The sequence below is a fragment of the Cupressus sempervirens genome, chromosome 7 (assembly GCF_028749045.1).
Source record: "Cupressus sempervirens isolate cs-2001-9-10 chromosome 7, ASM2874904v1, whole genome shotgun sequence".
NCBI lineage: Eukaryota > Viridiplantae > Streptophyta > Pinopsida > Cupressales > Cupressaceae > Cupressus > Cupressus sempervirens.
In genome coordinates this window covers 786,338,174-786,352,989 of record NC_143124.1, presented here as the reverse complement: position 1 = coordinate 786,352,989, position 14,816 = coordinate 786,338,174, and the positions used below count along the sequence as shown (strand labels likewise).

At 37.7% G+C, this 14,816-nt stretch overlaps 1 protein-coding gene across 1 annotated transcript in view; it reads right to left on the bottom strand.

Annotated features, from left to right (window-relative positions):
* Positions 1-14,591, bottom strand: part of LOC149549701 (uncharacterized) — a 48,864-nt gene extending 34,273 nt beyond the window's left edge. The window contains exon 1 of the mRNA XM_089792989.1: positions 11,235-14,591. Within this exon, the coding sequence (XP_089649115.1) occupies positions 11,235-14,230 (2,996 nt within the window). The 5' untranslated portion in view covers positions 14,231-14,591. The remainder of the gene's footprint in view (positions 1-11,234) is intronic.
* Positions 14,592-14,816: the final 225 nt, after the last annotated feature.

The window sequence follows — 14,816 nt, the reverse complement described above, 5'->3', positions numbered from 1 at the left end:
ACATAATCGCGCCAGGCTGAGGAAAGCTTTGAAACAAATGCATGACACAAGTGTTGCATTGGGAAGAATTGAACATGTAGTCAGCAAATTGGTAGAAGAAAATTTTATGCGTGCATTCAAGCACAAGTCCTTGCCACTCCAATTCCATGTGCATCGTGAACAAGGCAGATAACCCTGGCTATACATATAACGGGAATTGGGCAATCAAATAAACATTTGCCCTGATTCCAAATGAACAAAGCAGATGGCCCTGGCTACACTAAAAAGGATAACTAGGCAGTAAAATGAGCACTTGCAGTTAGACAACACATTTGAAGCTGGAATTTGTTGGTAAGTATAGAACGGTCAGGGAATCATTATCAGATTTTGTCTTCCCAGCTCAGACAATGGCTCAGAGAACCCTGTGGCCATGAATGCATCCAAAGAAAATTCTATAAGCTCTTTGGAAACAGTTGCCAGCTGGTAAATCATGAAAAGCAGGAATATTGGAAAATTTTGAGGAAAATCCGAAATTTAAGGCAAAAGAATGAAATTCCTTATGAAGGGAAAAGTTGGATTCAAAGAAAAGCGAAAAAACAATTTTCCTTCAAAAAAAAAAAAATTTGGATTTACAAAATTAAATATTAGTTTTAATAATATTTAATTTGGTTGTTTAAATAATAAATCCAAAAATAAATATTGGAGAGAAGTTGCAAAAAAGTTTGATTTTTCATTAAAACGTGGAAATTAATAAAATATTGATTTTAATTGATATTTAATTAACTAAAATCAAAATCAAAATCAAAAGGGGATAAGAAATACTTAGCTTCATCTTGAAGCTAAGAACATCAAAAATAGCAACTTTTTGAAACAAACAGCAAAAGCGACAAGTGGCACAAAAGATGGAAACCGTGATGGCTAAGTAAAGCAACTGCCTAATTTTAGTCTACAGCTTTAAAGGCATCTTTTGTGAAGGATGATTTCTATAAGAAACCCTCTCATTCATTCAGGCTCACACAAAAATCTAAAGAGCAAATTGAGAATAGGAGCGAGATTCAAGGAGTTCAAGAAAGCAGATTTTTGGGAAATTTTTTGAAATTGTTGAGGAGTTTTCTAGGAATTCAGGATAGAGGATTTTGAATCCTATTAGAAAGGAATTTTTTTTGCAGTGAGTTGTGAAAATTGCATATTTCTCACGGAAGTATTGAAAAGTGAATCTTGAAAGGAGTACGGAAATTTTGGCAAAAATCCAACATCTGTCTTATGCACAAGTTGTATCTGTTGTTTTTAATACTTTCCTTGCATAGTCTTATGTGTGTACATTTTCTATTTTGCAGGAAAGGAGAATGACAGAGCCCAGGGGAACAGGAGAAATGCGAGGACAATTGATAAAGAATGAAAGGAGAGGATTCTATCTTGAATCCAAAATTGTATCAAAGTGGGCAGAAATCAAAGATACAAGTCTTGGCGACCTTGATTTGAAAGATTTTAACCGGAGAATGCTCGGATATAGTGACTATCACACGACACACCTAGCCACCAGAATTGTGAGAAGTGGAATTTTCGCTACAGCTAGTTTCCCTCCTTTTCAACATCCAGAGTTGATTGTGGAATGTACCAAACACTACAATCCTAGAGATAGAACCATCAGGGATTCTGAACCAAATGTTCTCGAAGATTTTTCTCCGGCATCCATTTTTGAAGCGTTTGGAATTCCTTCTCACCCAAGGATGGTCACAAAGACACAAGAGCAAGCACTGAGAATCTACATGTCTGGAATCAATTTCTATGAAGAAATAATCAACAAAAGATGGTTGAAAAAGAATAGATCACATCATTCCAAGATTCCTAAGGAAATAGTATGGCTTGACTTGCAGAGGGAATATAGTGACATGGTCATGATATTGAGTTGCATATTTGGCATGCCTTATTCTTATAGGTTTGAATCTTGGATGTGGTATTTTGTTCAGCAGGTGATGGAGGAAGGCGACAGAATAGATTGGGTTGGGCTCATAAGTGATAATCTAAATGAACAGTTGATGAATCTAGAGCATACAAGGAAATTTTACATGAGTTCCTATGTCATCTACATGCTAGCACGGAGGACAAATTATGATGGACTACGATGCAAAGGACCGATTGGAAGCGGAACCCAACACCTCAAAGTCCATGAATGTTACCCACAATTGCATTTGTACTCAAAGGACGATTACATGAAGGTTAATGATATATTTGCCATGCGCATAGTAAGAACATTACAAAAGAGGCCACATATAAGAATGTCAATGGGTGCGATGAAGTTGGTCGAGGAATATGGTGCCTGGTTCATTCAGTTTCCTACTTTTTCATACATCAGAGTTCAAGGATTCTCCACGGAGCCATACAAACTTCCCAGGTATCCAACGGATAAGATGGTCTTGTTAGAGCTTACTCGACAACTTACAGCCTATGACAAGATTCAGAAAGGGAAAAAGAAGTTGGGGTTGCAATTTCCAATTTCCATAGGAGAAGGGAAAACTGAGGTATGCCCATGTCTAAAAGTTGCAAAAAAATCATCACATGAGCTCCACTTCTTCCGCCTTCCGCTTTATCCAAAAAGGAATGATTTTGATCCTTACAACAATGTCTCATCAATAGGAGGATCAAAGTACCAACACAAGGTTCACCTTGAATACTTTTGGGCAAATGCAGCAAATGAGAACGAGATTAGCAAAAGGTTGCATTCAAGACTACCATTGAACATTATTAGAACATGCAACATATTCAAGGTTCCTGATCAAATGGAGGAGGACCCAAACATGATGCGAAAGGGATTCAATCCAGAAATGACAGCTCAACCATATGATTGGAAGAAGAAAGAAATTACAGATCTCACAGCTCTTTCAAAACCAGTCTTAGATTTTACAAAGTGGTGGATCGAGCGTAAGCTTGAAAAATTAGTTGCACCAGCTAATGGATTCACATATAGGTTGCTTCGTCATAGACCACTTAGGGATGAAAGATCAGGACAAATATCTGAAGGGATTGTTGAGGAAAGAGGAACTCCATCTGAAGATGTAGGAACCAAGAAAGGGAAAGAGGTACCTCGAGAAAAGCGTCCTAGGATTGAGGAAGTCATCCAAGAACCTCAAAATAAGAAGCAGAAACATGGAGATGCTCCCTCTTCTCCAAGTCGAACTCCAAGTGTCCAAGAGATAAAAACATTTGAAAGGCAGGATCTAGGGACAAGTATAAGGAGATTTGAGCAAGAAGAGAATTTGGATAGGCCAATTCATGATAGGCTGAGTATAAATGCCTATGAAAAGTCCATGCAAGAAAGAGAGAGAGATCAAGATATTGCTACAAAGGAAAGTCTCGCTACGATCTTAGAGCGAGAAATGATTAATGATGGAGATGGTCCACTAGAGGAAGAAACTCCAGGAGTAGCAATACATCTTCCAAGTGCCGAAGCCGTAGTTCCTGAGGTTACAATGGATAGTCCAGGAGGTGAAGAGGAGATTAACATTCGAGCGGTCCAAAGGAAAGAACAATTGGTAATTCCAGGGGACCAAAGTATACCCATTCCAAAATAGTTGAGGCAACGAATTCAATTGCATCAACAAAGGGAGGTTGGTCCAGCAATTGAATTATAGGAAATTTTGGACCGATCAGAAGAACAAGGGAAAGCAAAAAGATATACTAAATTCATCAGAGGAGAATCAGGATCCAGAATCTTGCAGATTGCGACTCCCACAGTTGACAAAGGAAAAAATCAGATTGCTCCAGATGAATATCATGTTATGGAAGTAAATCTTGGTCGGGCCTCCCGAGAGCAAATATTGGAAGAATTTGATGACTCCACATAGGCTTTGAAGGATAGGCTGAAGAAAGTAGAAGAAGGGTATGAAAAGCAGAAAAGAGAAATTAGGGCCTTATGTCAGTAAATCAATAACTTGCCTCATCCAGTAAGAGAGGAAGGTCCATCATTTGTCCTTCCAACAGGTGTTTCCAGTGAAGTGGTAGGTGATATTGACAGAATCAAGCGGATTGCTCAAGGTGCAAAGATTTGGATCGAAGGAATTCAAGAGGTAGCCTTCAAACATGCAGAAGAATTAGTACAAGTGCACAATAGGGCATTGGCTGCAATCTCTAGGATCCAATGCATGGAGGAATCATGGGTGGATGAGCATATTTACAAAGAAGAGGTGATTGCCGACATTCAGAATCTGATGGAGACCCCAAAGCAAGAATTGATTGATGGTCGAGTTATCAGCGAGGGGGATGTCTATGATTTTATTCGATGGTACAGTGCAATGATCATGGCTAAGGAAATGTTTGAGAGCTTTACCAGGGAATCCAGTCGATGGAAGAAGATTGTTGATAACATCAAGCAAGGAATATCAAATGCAGTTGCATCCTTGTTATCACAGAGATTGCTGGAAGAAGAAATAACAACTGATAATCTGAAAGTCAAGTTAGAGGAATTCTTTCAACTAAATGTATATGGAAGAGATGATTTTGAGGACTTCTCCATCTTCTCAAATACAATGCACACTACCAAGGACTTACTACCAGATTGGGATGAAAGCTTGGGAAAAGCAAAAAAAGCAATTACAGTTCTAGAATTCAAGCAAGAATCTGCACCAAGCATTAGTACAGAGGAGTTGGAAACAGTGTTAGATCGATTTCGATCTTTCAGGTGAAAAAATCAAGGATAGATGCATTAAATGCATAGTGGGTGTGCATAGGGATCATTTATTACACCCCACTCCTTAAACTAGCATGCATAGTGGGCATTTATTACCCACTACAGTAGTGGATTCCTTGTGGCATTAATGTAGATTCCTTTCCATTGCCCTAACCCTAATTAGGGCTGATGTGGCACAATCTTGGCCATCAGTTATTGTGATCATTCAGGCCACCTATTGTAATCGAGGACCTATATAAAGGCCTCATTTCTCATTTGTAAAGGGAGACTTTTATGAGATTGTTGCTATGAGTTACTGAGATAATAAAGTTTTCATTGGAGTTTGGTGAATACTTGATGTGTCTCAGTGCTTGCTTGTTCTCCTAAATTTTTTCAATTAGATTAAGTTTAGCCTAGTTGATGTGTAGTGATTGCAATGAAGAATATGATGGTGTTGAAAGATCCCTGATGGATGCCCTTGTTGATCTGCTGTAGTTTTTAAATTAATAAACTATATTTTCCTGTGATTTATTTGATGGTCTTTGAGAATAGACAGAAGTTGCAAAAGGTTTTGTTTTTGTTTTGTGTTTTTTGATAGTTTTCACAATAGTAATGAATAATGAACAATAAACATGAGAGGAGACTGAAAATAAATAAGAGCATAGAGCCAAATCAGAATTGCTATAAATCGTACCAAGCAAATTTCTGATTTATAAAGCCAAATAATAAATCCAATGCAGTTCCAAGGAGCTTACATCCAACAATGATGCCAAACTGCTGCAAATGGCGGCCCTAAGACTGCAAGGAATCACATCCCAGCTGAAACAATCAATCTACAACGCTAAACCATAAATCTGCAACCTGAATCCACAATACAGAATGGCGTACTCTATCCCTGACAGCAACACACACTGTCTGAAGAATCCAATGCCAATAACTGCTAAGGGCTACGTCCCAGCCAATCCAGAACCTGGGGTTTGCGTCCCAGATGAAGAATTGCTCTCACAAAGCCAATTCACAAAAACAAGTTTTTCAATATAACTTTTGACGTTTTAGTGATTCTAATTCGTTGTGTAAAGTTAGCCTGAACCCCTTTCATGCATATGCTCAATTTCTATCATTCGTATACATTGTTCTTTATGATGGTGTATGTGGTGATATGAAAATCTTTGGCATAACCCTTGAAGATTGCACCAATTCATGCATAGTTGTAGTATAACTTGGCGAAGCGGAATTCAATAAATTGAGGAATTTGTCCACTAGAGTACTATTTGTTGTTATCACTACCCTTAGGATTAGAATATAACTCCTAAACCCTATCTTATTCAATTTTTGCATATTCTGTGAAAACTCCAAAAAAAGCACTTTGTTGCAAAACCTTAAGATAGCTCCCACGTCCAGTATGGCTTGAAATGAATCTAAATAAACACGTAAGGCCCCTTGTGATCATCAGCAAATCACATCAACCACCGATCTTATCCACAGTCCAGACCTGGCATTAAAGGAACCTTGAAGTCATTGTATGATCTTCTAGCAATCTTAGCATACACAAGACTTTATTCAAGAGAGGATAAGATATTTCAGTATTTTGTTCTACTATTTGGTGAGTCATAAAACACACATCAACAAGTTCTACGTGGTTGGGAAGCATAGCTACCTTTATCACTGTTGGGGACCGCCGTACAGAGAGTCTATTATCCTAATGCAACCGTTGTTGGATGTTTTCACTTGGTACTTCGGGTTCCGGAGTATGCTTTCTTGTGATTTATGCTTTCATTGGAATGCTTGTATATCACGTTTAGATAATGTTAGTATTGACACATTTCCTTATTATGATGTTTAGCGTATGATTAGACGATGTGATTTTCTTAGTTGGAGTATCTATTGCTTATTGGTTTAGCATGTTAGATTTCCTATTTTTATGATGATATTATGCTTTAGTACTGACGTCCTCATAAGACAACTCCAACTATCTAGTTGGTAGTTTGGGATGTTAGGCATGGAGGATGGCTAGAACCTTCGAGGTCTCATGATGCTATTATGGTTGGGAGGAACCGCACTTGAGTTTTGTTATGTTCGTACATTGCGATGTTGCTTTCAATACTTTTCCTTCACTGCTATGTTTAGATGATTAAATTCAGCTTCCGTCTTTCAGTTGTTATGATTCGAGTGTCTATGCCTTGATTGTGGATCCGGTACTCCCTGGTGTGGAGGAATCTTCATTTCTTAGCTTTTTACCTTAATGTTTTCTGGCTTGTTTTGAATCCTCGCACTAAATTGTACTTTCTCACGTGAGAGTGCAAAAGTTCGTGTGGTGTTCTGGGTTTTCTCGCAGAGCTCTTGGTACTTCCTCGCGCGAAACCCACACCAATTATGGGTGTTTTGGCTGCTAGGCCAAGTGTTTCCTCACACCGTTTGGTGCATTTCCTCGCACGAAAGGCAAATTCTCGCGTGGCATACTGTACTTCCTTGCGTGAAATTCTATCAACTGTTGTCCTCGCACGAAAAACAAGGGGCATCTCCACTAGTTTTCGGGGAATGCATTTTGGTGTTTAAGTACCCTTTGGGTTTGCTTAATTTTCCATGCTTTGACAGATCTGAGATTCTTTGTTCTATTGTCGTCTTTGGTTTCGTTTCTCTGTTTGTGTCAATTTGGTAGTGGCGTTTGGAGATTTGTTGGTTGTTGGGATTGTTGGTAAAGTCTTCTGTTGCAAACCTTTTGATCCTTGTATGATGTTGTCATGTGCATTCATACTTGTTTAAAAAATTTCTTGGCTTATATTTAATCCTTGTTCCAAGAATCTCCGGGCAAGGCATTACAACTCTCATAGTCAACAATATAAGCAAAAATAATATTTCTTTAACAAATGTAAACAAACACTCACAAACAACAAATAAGAATGACTTGAATGGGTATATATTTGTGGTAAATAGAATACCCAAAATCCCCATGCACAATTAGAGGTGCAATTACACATAATAAAGATGTAGAGTCTATAAACCCAAGACCTTTTTGCGTACTCTTGCAGATGCTAATAGACAAGGGCCTTGAAACTAAAGAAGATTATCTTCCCCTCAATATTTTATTCCCTTCTTAAAATCAAGAAGCTGTTGTGTCTAAATTAATACTAAGGAATTGTGCCCCAATTATTGATGAGAAAGTTGTTTATGCAAAAATTACACTAAGTACCCCAATTATGATGGATTAATTGAGGTATACAATACTGATAAAGAGAAAATCCAATGAAGATTGGTCTTGCAAAGATCTCCATACTAAAGGATCAAAAGCTAAAGAATATCAAAATCGAGATGAAGGAATTACAAAGTTCAATTTGTGGTACAAAGGAATATGAACTAAGAGAAGCATATAGAAGTACTCTATCTATAAACTCAATCAAAGAATCTAGAGGAGATGGTAAGCAAAGAGAAAGTTCTAACATATTCATGTTGGAGAGGCCTGCCATAATAAAATTTATTTTAGCTAACCAAAAGGTTCGAAAATGTATGAACACTTCTAAACATTCCACCTAAAATTATTAGTTGAATTTTGAACAACAACAAAAAAGTTGAAAAAACACCTAATGAAGCTCTCTACCACACCTTGACAATGTCTAACAAAGAATTCACCATGAAAATTAATAAACCTAAACCAATTTTTGTTCCAAAAAGGTTGTTGCCAGAAAAACAAATGGATGTGTTTAATGATGTAATCAACACTTTAGTTTAAGGATTCACTTTCAAACAAAGTGTATTTTGACATTATGTAACATAATACCATAATCAAAACATGTTCCTTGAACTTACCTTAGTTACCAATTCAGGTACATGAATCGGATTCGTGGATTCGTGATTTTTTTCCTATTAGAATTTGAGTGTGTATATATATATATTTGCTCCTATGTATGCTTTTCTCCTCATGATCTTCCGTAGGGTTGAATTCTTTGACATGGTAATCTGTTTTGCGCCCATTTTGTTTTGACCACATGGTCCTGAATTTTTCCCTCCCAAATTTTGTATTTCTTCATTGTTATCCAGATATTCATGCATATTAACATTTCATTTTCTTCATCCAATTGAGGTTTTGCTTCATCCATGTATTCTTTCTTCTATCTAGTCTTTCATCTATGATCAGTTTAGGCCAACGATGTTTTTCCATACCTTGAATTTTCTTTAGATAGCTTAACGACCGAACTGTTGTTGAAGCCTCTAAAGGAAATATGCATGTTTCCACCAATAAGATCTCATATGTTAAATATATTAGCCATATATGAAATTCTGTAAATTACGATTCAATGATTAATTTGCATTAAATATGAATTAATGTTTGTATGGAGAAATTTGTTTGTGTATCATATAAACAGGGTGTATTACATTTCATACTTGGTTCAATTCTGGGTCCCGCGCCCTTTGCTGGAATCGGTTATCTTCTCTTAGCAGTTACGTATTGCCAAGAAGGATATTGCTGAAGGCTGCTTGTTTTCAGTTATTTAAAATTGCTATTCAACGTGTTTTTCTTCCTTCAGTCATTGTTGGTCTTATTAGTGAAAACGACAGCAGTAATGATATTAGCGAATATCATCTCACGGCAGCAGTTATGATATTATTAATATCATCTCACAGCATCACACAGTGGCCCGCGTTGGCAAATTGATGAGCGTTTTTGGCAAGAACAGTATCATCAGTTCTTTTCTTCGTACGGCAATCTGTGTTTTCTTATCATTGAAATATATACATTCTTTAGAGTTATCTTTCTCAGTGTGACTTTTTCGATATTGTAATTGATGATTCTGATATGCTCAGTATCATCAAGTTTTATCTGCCATTGATCAGAGGTGATCGATTCTTATTTAATGCTTTATATGTTCATAGAGCTGTAGCTCTGTCAATATGTAATGAAGGTTTTCATATAAATAAAGGATTCATCTTTGAGGCTGGGTTGTTTCCCTCATTGCAGAGGGTTTTTCCCAGGATATATGCAGATGTTTTATTTATTAGTTTCTAGTCCAGATTTAACATCATAGGGAACCGCGGTTTTAATTTTGAGGCTGCTGATGATAAAATATTTTTGGGTTCTCTCTGATTGCCTTCATTTCTGATCTAACATGCTGCTACCCCAAATCTCAAATCCGTAAAGGATAACTGAGAAACTAACAAACCAAAAAGCATCTTCTTTGTTTTCCAAACCCATGACTCTACTTTCCTACATCTATTTTGTAAGGAATATAGCGTTTTCCAGCCATTGTAAATTCTGCTTGCTTTACATGTTTCCCAACTGAGTTTGTTGTGGAAAACGATACCAAGATACTTGCTTTAACTACTATCTCTTAATGATCGCCTTCGAAAAGAAAAGTGTTTTGTGTATTCCTGTTTCTTTTCAAAGAGAAGATTGTCACTTGGTTTTTGCTAGTTTCACTTGCATCGAATTAAAATTTCCCAACTGAGTTTGTTGTGGAAAACGATACCAAGATACTTGTACTCAACTACTATCTCTTAATGATCGCCTTCGAAAAGAAAAGTGTTTTGTGTATTCCTGTTTCTTTTCAAAGAGAAGATTGTCACTTGGTTTTTGCTAGTTTCACTTGCATCAATTTTTAACAACTGCCAAGAAAAGAAAGCAAAACACGTAAAGCTAGCTGCCGCTTCCAGAAGGAAACAAGAAAATAATGTTTTAGGATATGATAACTAAATCTGAACTATGCCATTAAAAAGAAATATTTTAACATATGTAAAAAAGATTTAACGCAGATTTGAGGATATGATAGGATAAACCAAATCTGATTTGTGTCATAAAAAGAAAGATTTTATACAGATTTTAAAGCAGATGTGATAATGTTTCATAATCAGGTATGGGCACCCAAGATATTTAAGAAAATATTCCATTTTGAGAAGCACCATTTTTAATAGATTTTATCCTTGAAGAGTTTTATGGATATTAATGTAATAAAAATGGAAAATGCACTGTAAGAAGATTTTTTATTTATTTATAATCAGAGTGAGGTTGATGAGAAGAGAAAGAAGTACAGATTTATGAAGAGAAGTACAGATTCAAATAGAATTTATTGGAGGTCGGTGCCTCCTTCTGATCTGGTGCTCAGAGAACTCACGTTTGTAAGATGGGTGTCTTATGTGGGTTGTTGCCTCTAGTTTGTAAGAAATTAATAAAAGTAATATTTTGCCTCGGTGTTTTTTCTTCAAAGTTTCAAACTTTTCCACATAATTTCTATGTCCTTACATGTGTTGTTTACTTTATGATTTCTGAAGTCACATTTGCAGATTTGAAATAAGTGAAAAAATTCATCCTAATACTAATTACACTCTCCCTCAGCCCACCCCACTACCCCCTCAGTATAGGTTGTGCTTTTCAAGCACGTTTGAAACATTAAATGTAGATTTGGAAAATATTTTAGTTACACTAGCAGCATATTAAAAGAACCTAAAAATTCTTCCAGTTTTAATAAAAACATAGCAAAGCCTGAATTTTGTTTGCCTTATCACCAGAAGAAGACAAACTACTTTGAATAAATTTTCAACACACATTCGCAAATAACAAATTGCACGAAATGTTTATGTGAGGTAGAATAAGACTTACTCATTTTGTAGGTCTGAATATCCCCATTGATTTGGAGACCGAAAATCGCCCATCGAAGCTTGACGATAATGGCCAGAAAAGGTGGAATTTACTCTTGGACCAAACACGAGCGGATCAACCTGCTCGCCCAAGGCAAGCATTGTGGGATTAGCAAACCCTCCCGGACCATGTGTGGCGGGATTAACATATTTTCCTGGGCGAGGAATTCCCGTGTATGAGTTGTGGCTTCTGTTGCGCTGGCCATTTGTTAGTGAGCAGTGAGACAATCGACCATTGATTTTCTGTATGGGATGCCTCACAGCACTTAAAGCACTTGATTTAGTGGTAAATACAACAAAGCCAAAACCCCTAGAATGACCATTCTCTTTATGCACTACAACGTTAGCCTTTTCTATTTGTCCGTACTGTAAGAATGCCTCCCTGAGCATCTCTGAGTTTGTGCTATGGCTCAAACTCTCAATACATATTGTCCTCTTTAATTCATCTCGGTTTGCAACACGGTCTACGTGAGCTGAAAACCACACTTCTTTCAATGCAGTCGATTTCACAACCTCCAAGAGCTCATCTTTGGTGAGAGAATCCACCAGCATTTCAATGACTTCTATAGTGTTACATTGTTGCTGTTCCTCCGTTGTGGTGTCTTCCTGTCTGGTTTTCTTCGATTGTCCCCCTTCCTCCATGTTCGCTCCATTCCTTTTCTTCCTCTTGCTTTGATCATTCTCTGGGCTTTTCGTAATTGTTCCGTCAACCTTCATTGTCTTCACTTCTCCTTCTTCATGTGTGCTTTTCTTTACTTCTCCCTCTTGCTCTGTGATTTTCTTCAGTTCTTTTACTTCTTTCTTTCGCTTCTTTTTCTTATTCTTCTTACGCTTGCCCTCGCTATGATCATTCTGTGGGTTTTTCTCGACTATTCCGTCAACCTTCATTGTCTTCACTTCTCCTTCTTCCTGTGCGTTTTTCTTTACTTCTCCCTCTTCCTCTGTGATTTTCTTCAGTTCTCCTCCTAATTTTTTTGCTCGCTTCTTTTTCTTCCCCTTCTTACGCTTGCCCTCGCTTTGTTCATTCTCAATTTTTTTCTCCACAACTTCATCGATCTCCATTTTCTCCGAGAGCTTTTTGGCTGTCACAGTAACCTCAATCTCCTTCTCTGATTCATTCTGTTGCAGCTCCACTTTCTTCACAGTTGACTCATTGGCCTTCGCAACCTCCAAAATTGTCTTCACCGTCTGTGGACTTTCCATCTCCAAGTTTGCCTTGGGTACATTTTCTTGCTCTGATTTTCCTTCTCCTTCATTTACTTTTTTTGCTCGCTTCTTTTTCTTACTCTTGTTATGCTTACCCTCGCTTTGTTCATTCTCAATTTTTTTCTCCACCATTTCATCGATCTCCATTTTCTCCGAGAGCTTTTGCTCTGTCACAATGACCTCAATCTCCTTCTCTAATTCATTCTGCTGCAGCTCCACTTTCTTCGCAGTTGACTCGTCGACCTTCGCAACCTCTAAAATTTTCGTCACAGTATGTGGACTTTCCATCTCCAACTTTGCCTTCGGTACACTTTCCTGCTCTACTTTTCCTTCACCTTCTTTTACTTTTTTCGCTCGCTTCCTTTTCTTACTCTTCTTACGGTTGCCCTCACTTTGTTCGTTCTCAATTTTATTCTCCATCATTTCATCAATCTCCATTTTCTCCGAGAGCTTTTGCTCGGTCTCCGTTTTTACAGTAACCTCAATCTCCTTTTCTGATTCATTCTTCTGCAACTCCACTTTCTCCTTTTCTGATTCATTCTGCTGCAACTCGACTTTCTTCACAGTTGACTCATCGGCCTGCGCAAACTCCACCGTCTGTGGACTTTCCATCTCCAACTTTGCCTTTGATACATTTTCCTGCTCTGATTTTCCTTCTCCTTCTTTTACTTTTTTCGTTTGCTTCTTTTTCTTACTCTTCTTACACTTGCCCTCGCTTTGTTCATTCTCAATTTTTTTCTCCACCATTTCATCGATCTCCATTTTCTCCGAAAGCGTTTGCTCTGTCTCCATTTTCACAGTAACCTCAATCTCCTTCTCTGATTCAATCTGCTGCAGCGCTGGTGTCTTCGTAGCTGACTCATCGGCCTTCGCAACCTCCAAAATTGTCTTCACCGTCTGTGGACTTTCCATCTCCAGCTTTGCCTTTGGTACATTTTCATGTTCTGATTTTCCTTCTCTTTCTTTTACTTTTTTAGCTCGCTGCATTTCCTTACTTTTCTTACGGTTGCCCTCGCTTTGTTCATTCTCAATTTTTTTCTCCACCATTTCATTGATCTCCATTTGCTCCGAGAGCTTTTGCGCTGTCTCCATTTTCACAGTAACCTCAATCTCCTTCTCTGATTCCTTCTGCTGCAGCTCCAGTGTCTTCGCAGCTGATTCATCGGCCTTTGCAACCTCTAAAATTTTATTCACCGTCTGTGGACTTTCCGTCTCCAACTCTGCCTCGGGTACACATTTCTGCTCGGATTTTCCAACTATCTGATTGGAATCTACAATTACCTCTTTTTTCTGCTCCCCTTGTACATACTCTTCAGGTAAAATTTCTTCATTTTTCGACTCGTCAGCTACATTGAGACTACTTTTCTGCTCACCGGCAAATCTATCGACATCCACTGTCCCCGCTGCTAAACTCCCGGTATTTTCCGCACCAGCCACTAATTTAGCAGCATTTCTCTTGCGATTTTTTTTGGCTGACACCGTTTTCTCTGAAATTTTTGGGTCCGTGGATTTATCCTCTCTATTGATCTCGTTAGCCTCTGCCGCTCCTGTAACTTTCTGATCGACCTCTGCTTTCTCTGCACCATTTTGATCGGCGTTTTCGTTGCGCTCTACCTCGATCGAAATTTGCATCGCAGCTTGTCCTTCATTTTGTGTCGATTCCTGCGCTGTTTCTTCCTCTTCCTTTGTTCTAAGCTTGACGGCTTTATTCTTTGGGGTCTTGCCCGTTGTCTCTCTCTTGGATTCCACCATTTTAAGAGGAATCTGGATGAGCTGTGGGGACTTCGATTACAATCCAGACAGAGATCTGTGACCTTCCTGCATTAAAACCATGAGGATTTGTCAAAATTGAACTGTCCGATGTCCTTTATTAGGGTTTATCGTCAGGTTGGGGTTTTACAGAAGTGAGATAGGTACTCCTGACATAGGCGTTCCAGGGCTACGAATACCCTATAGACTGAAGGTATTTTATCGACATCAAATAGCCCAAGGGACCACTAGTGAGAAGTTTAAATCGTTTTCATGTTTTATAACCCTCCTCTAATGAACTTCTATCACAAAACAGTTTTATGGAGTCTCTGCAAACAAGGTAAAGGCGAATAGTTATGTAAAAAGCCTTCCTTTAAATGTAAACTATCCTCTTTTAATATTATGCATACATATTATGAGATGTACCATATTTGAAAATGAAATATCATTTAGTTTCAATATATTTTTTAATGTAAAAAATTATACTCTCTTTCATCTCAAAAATATTATTTAGTTTCAATACATTTTTTAATGTGAAAAATTATACTTTCTTTCATCTCAAACCTATTTAAGAACCATCTATCTACTT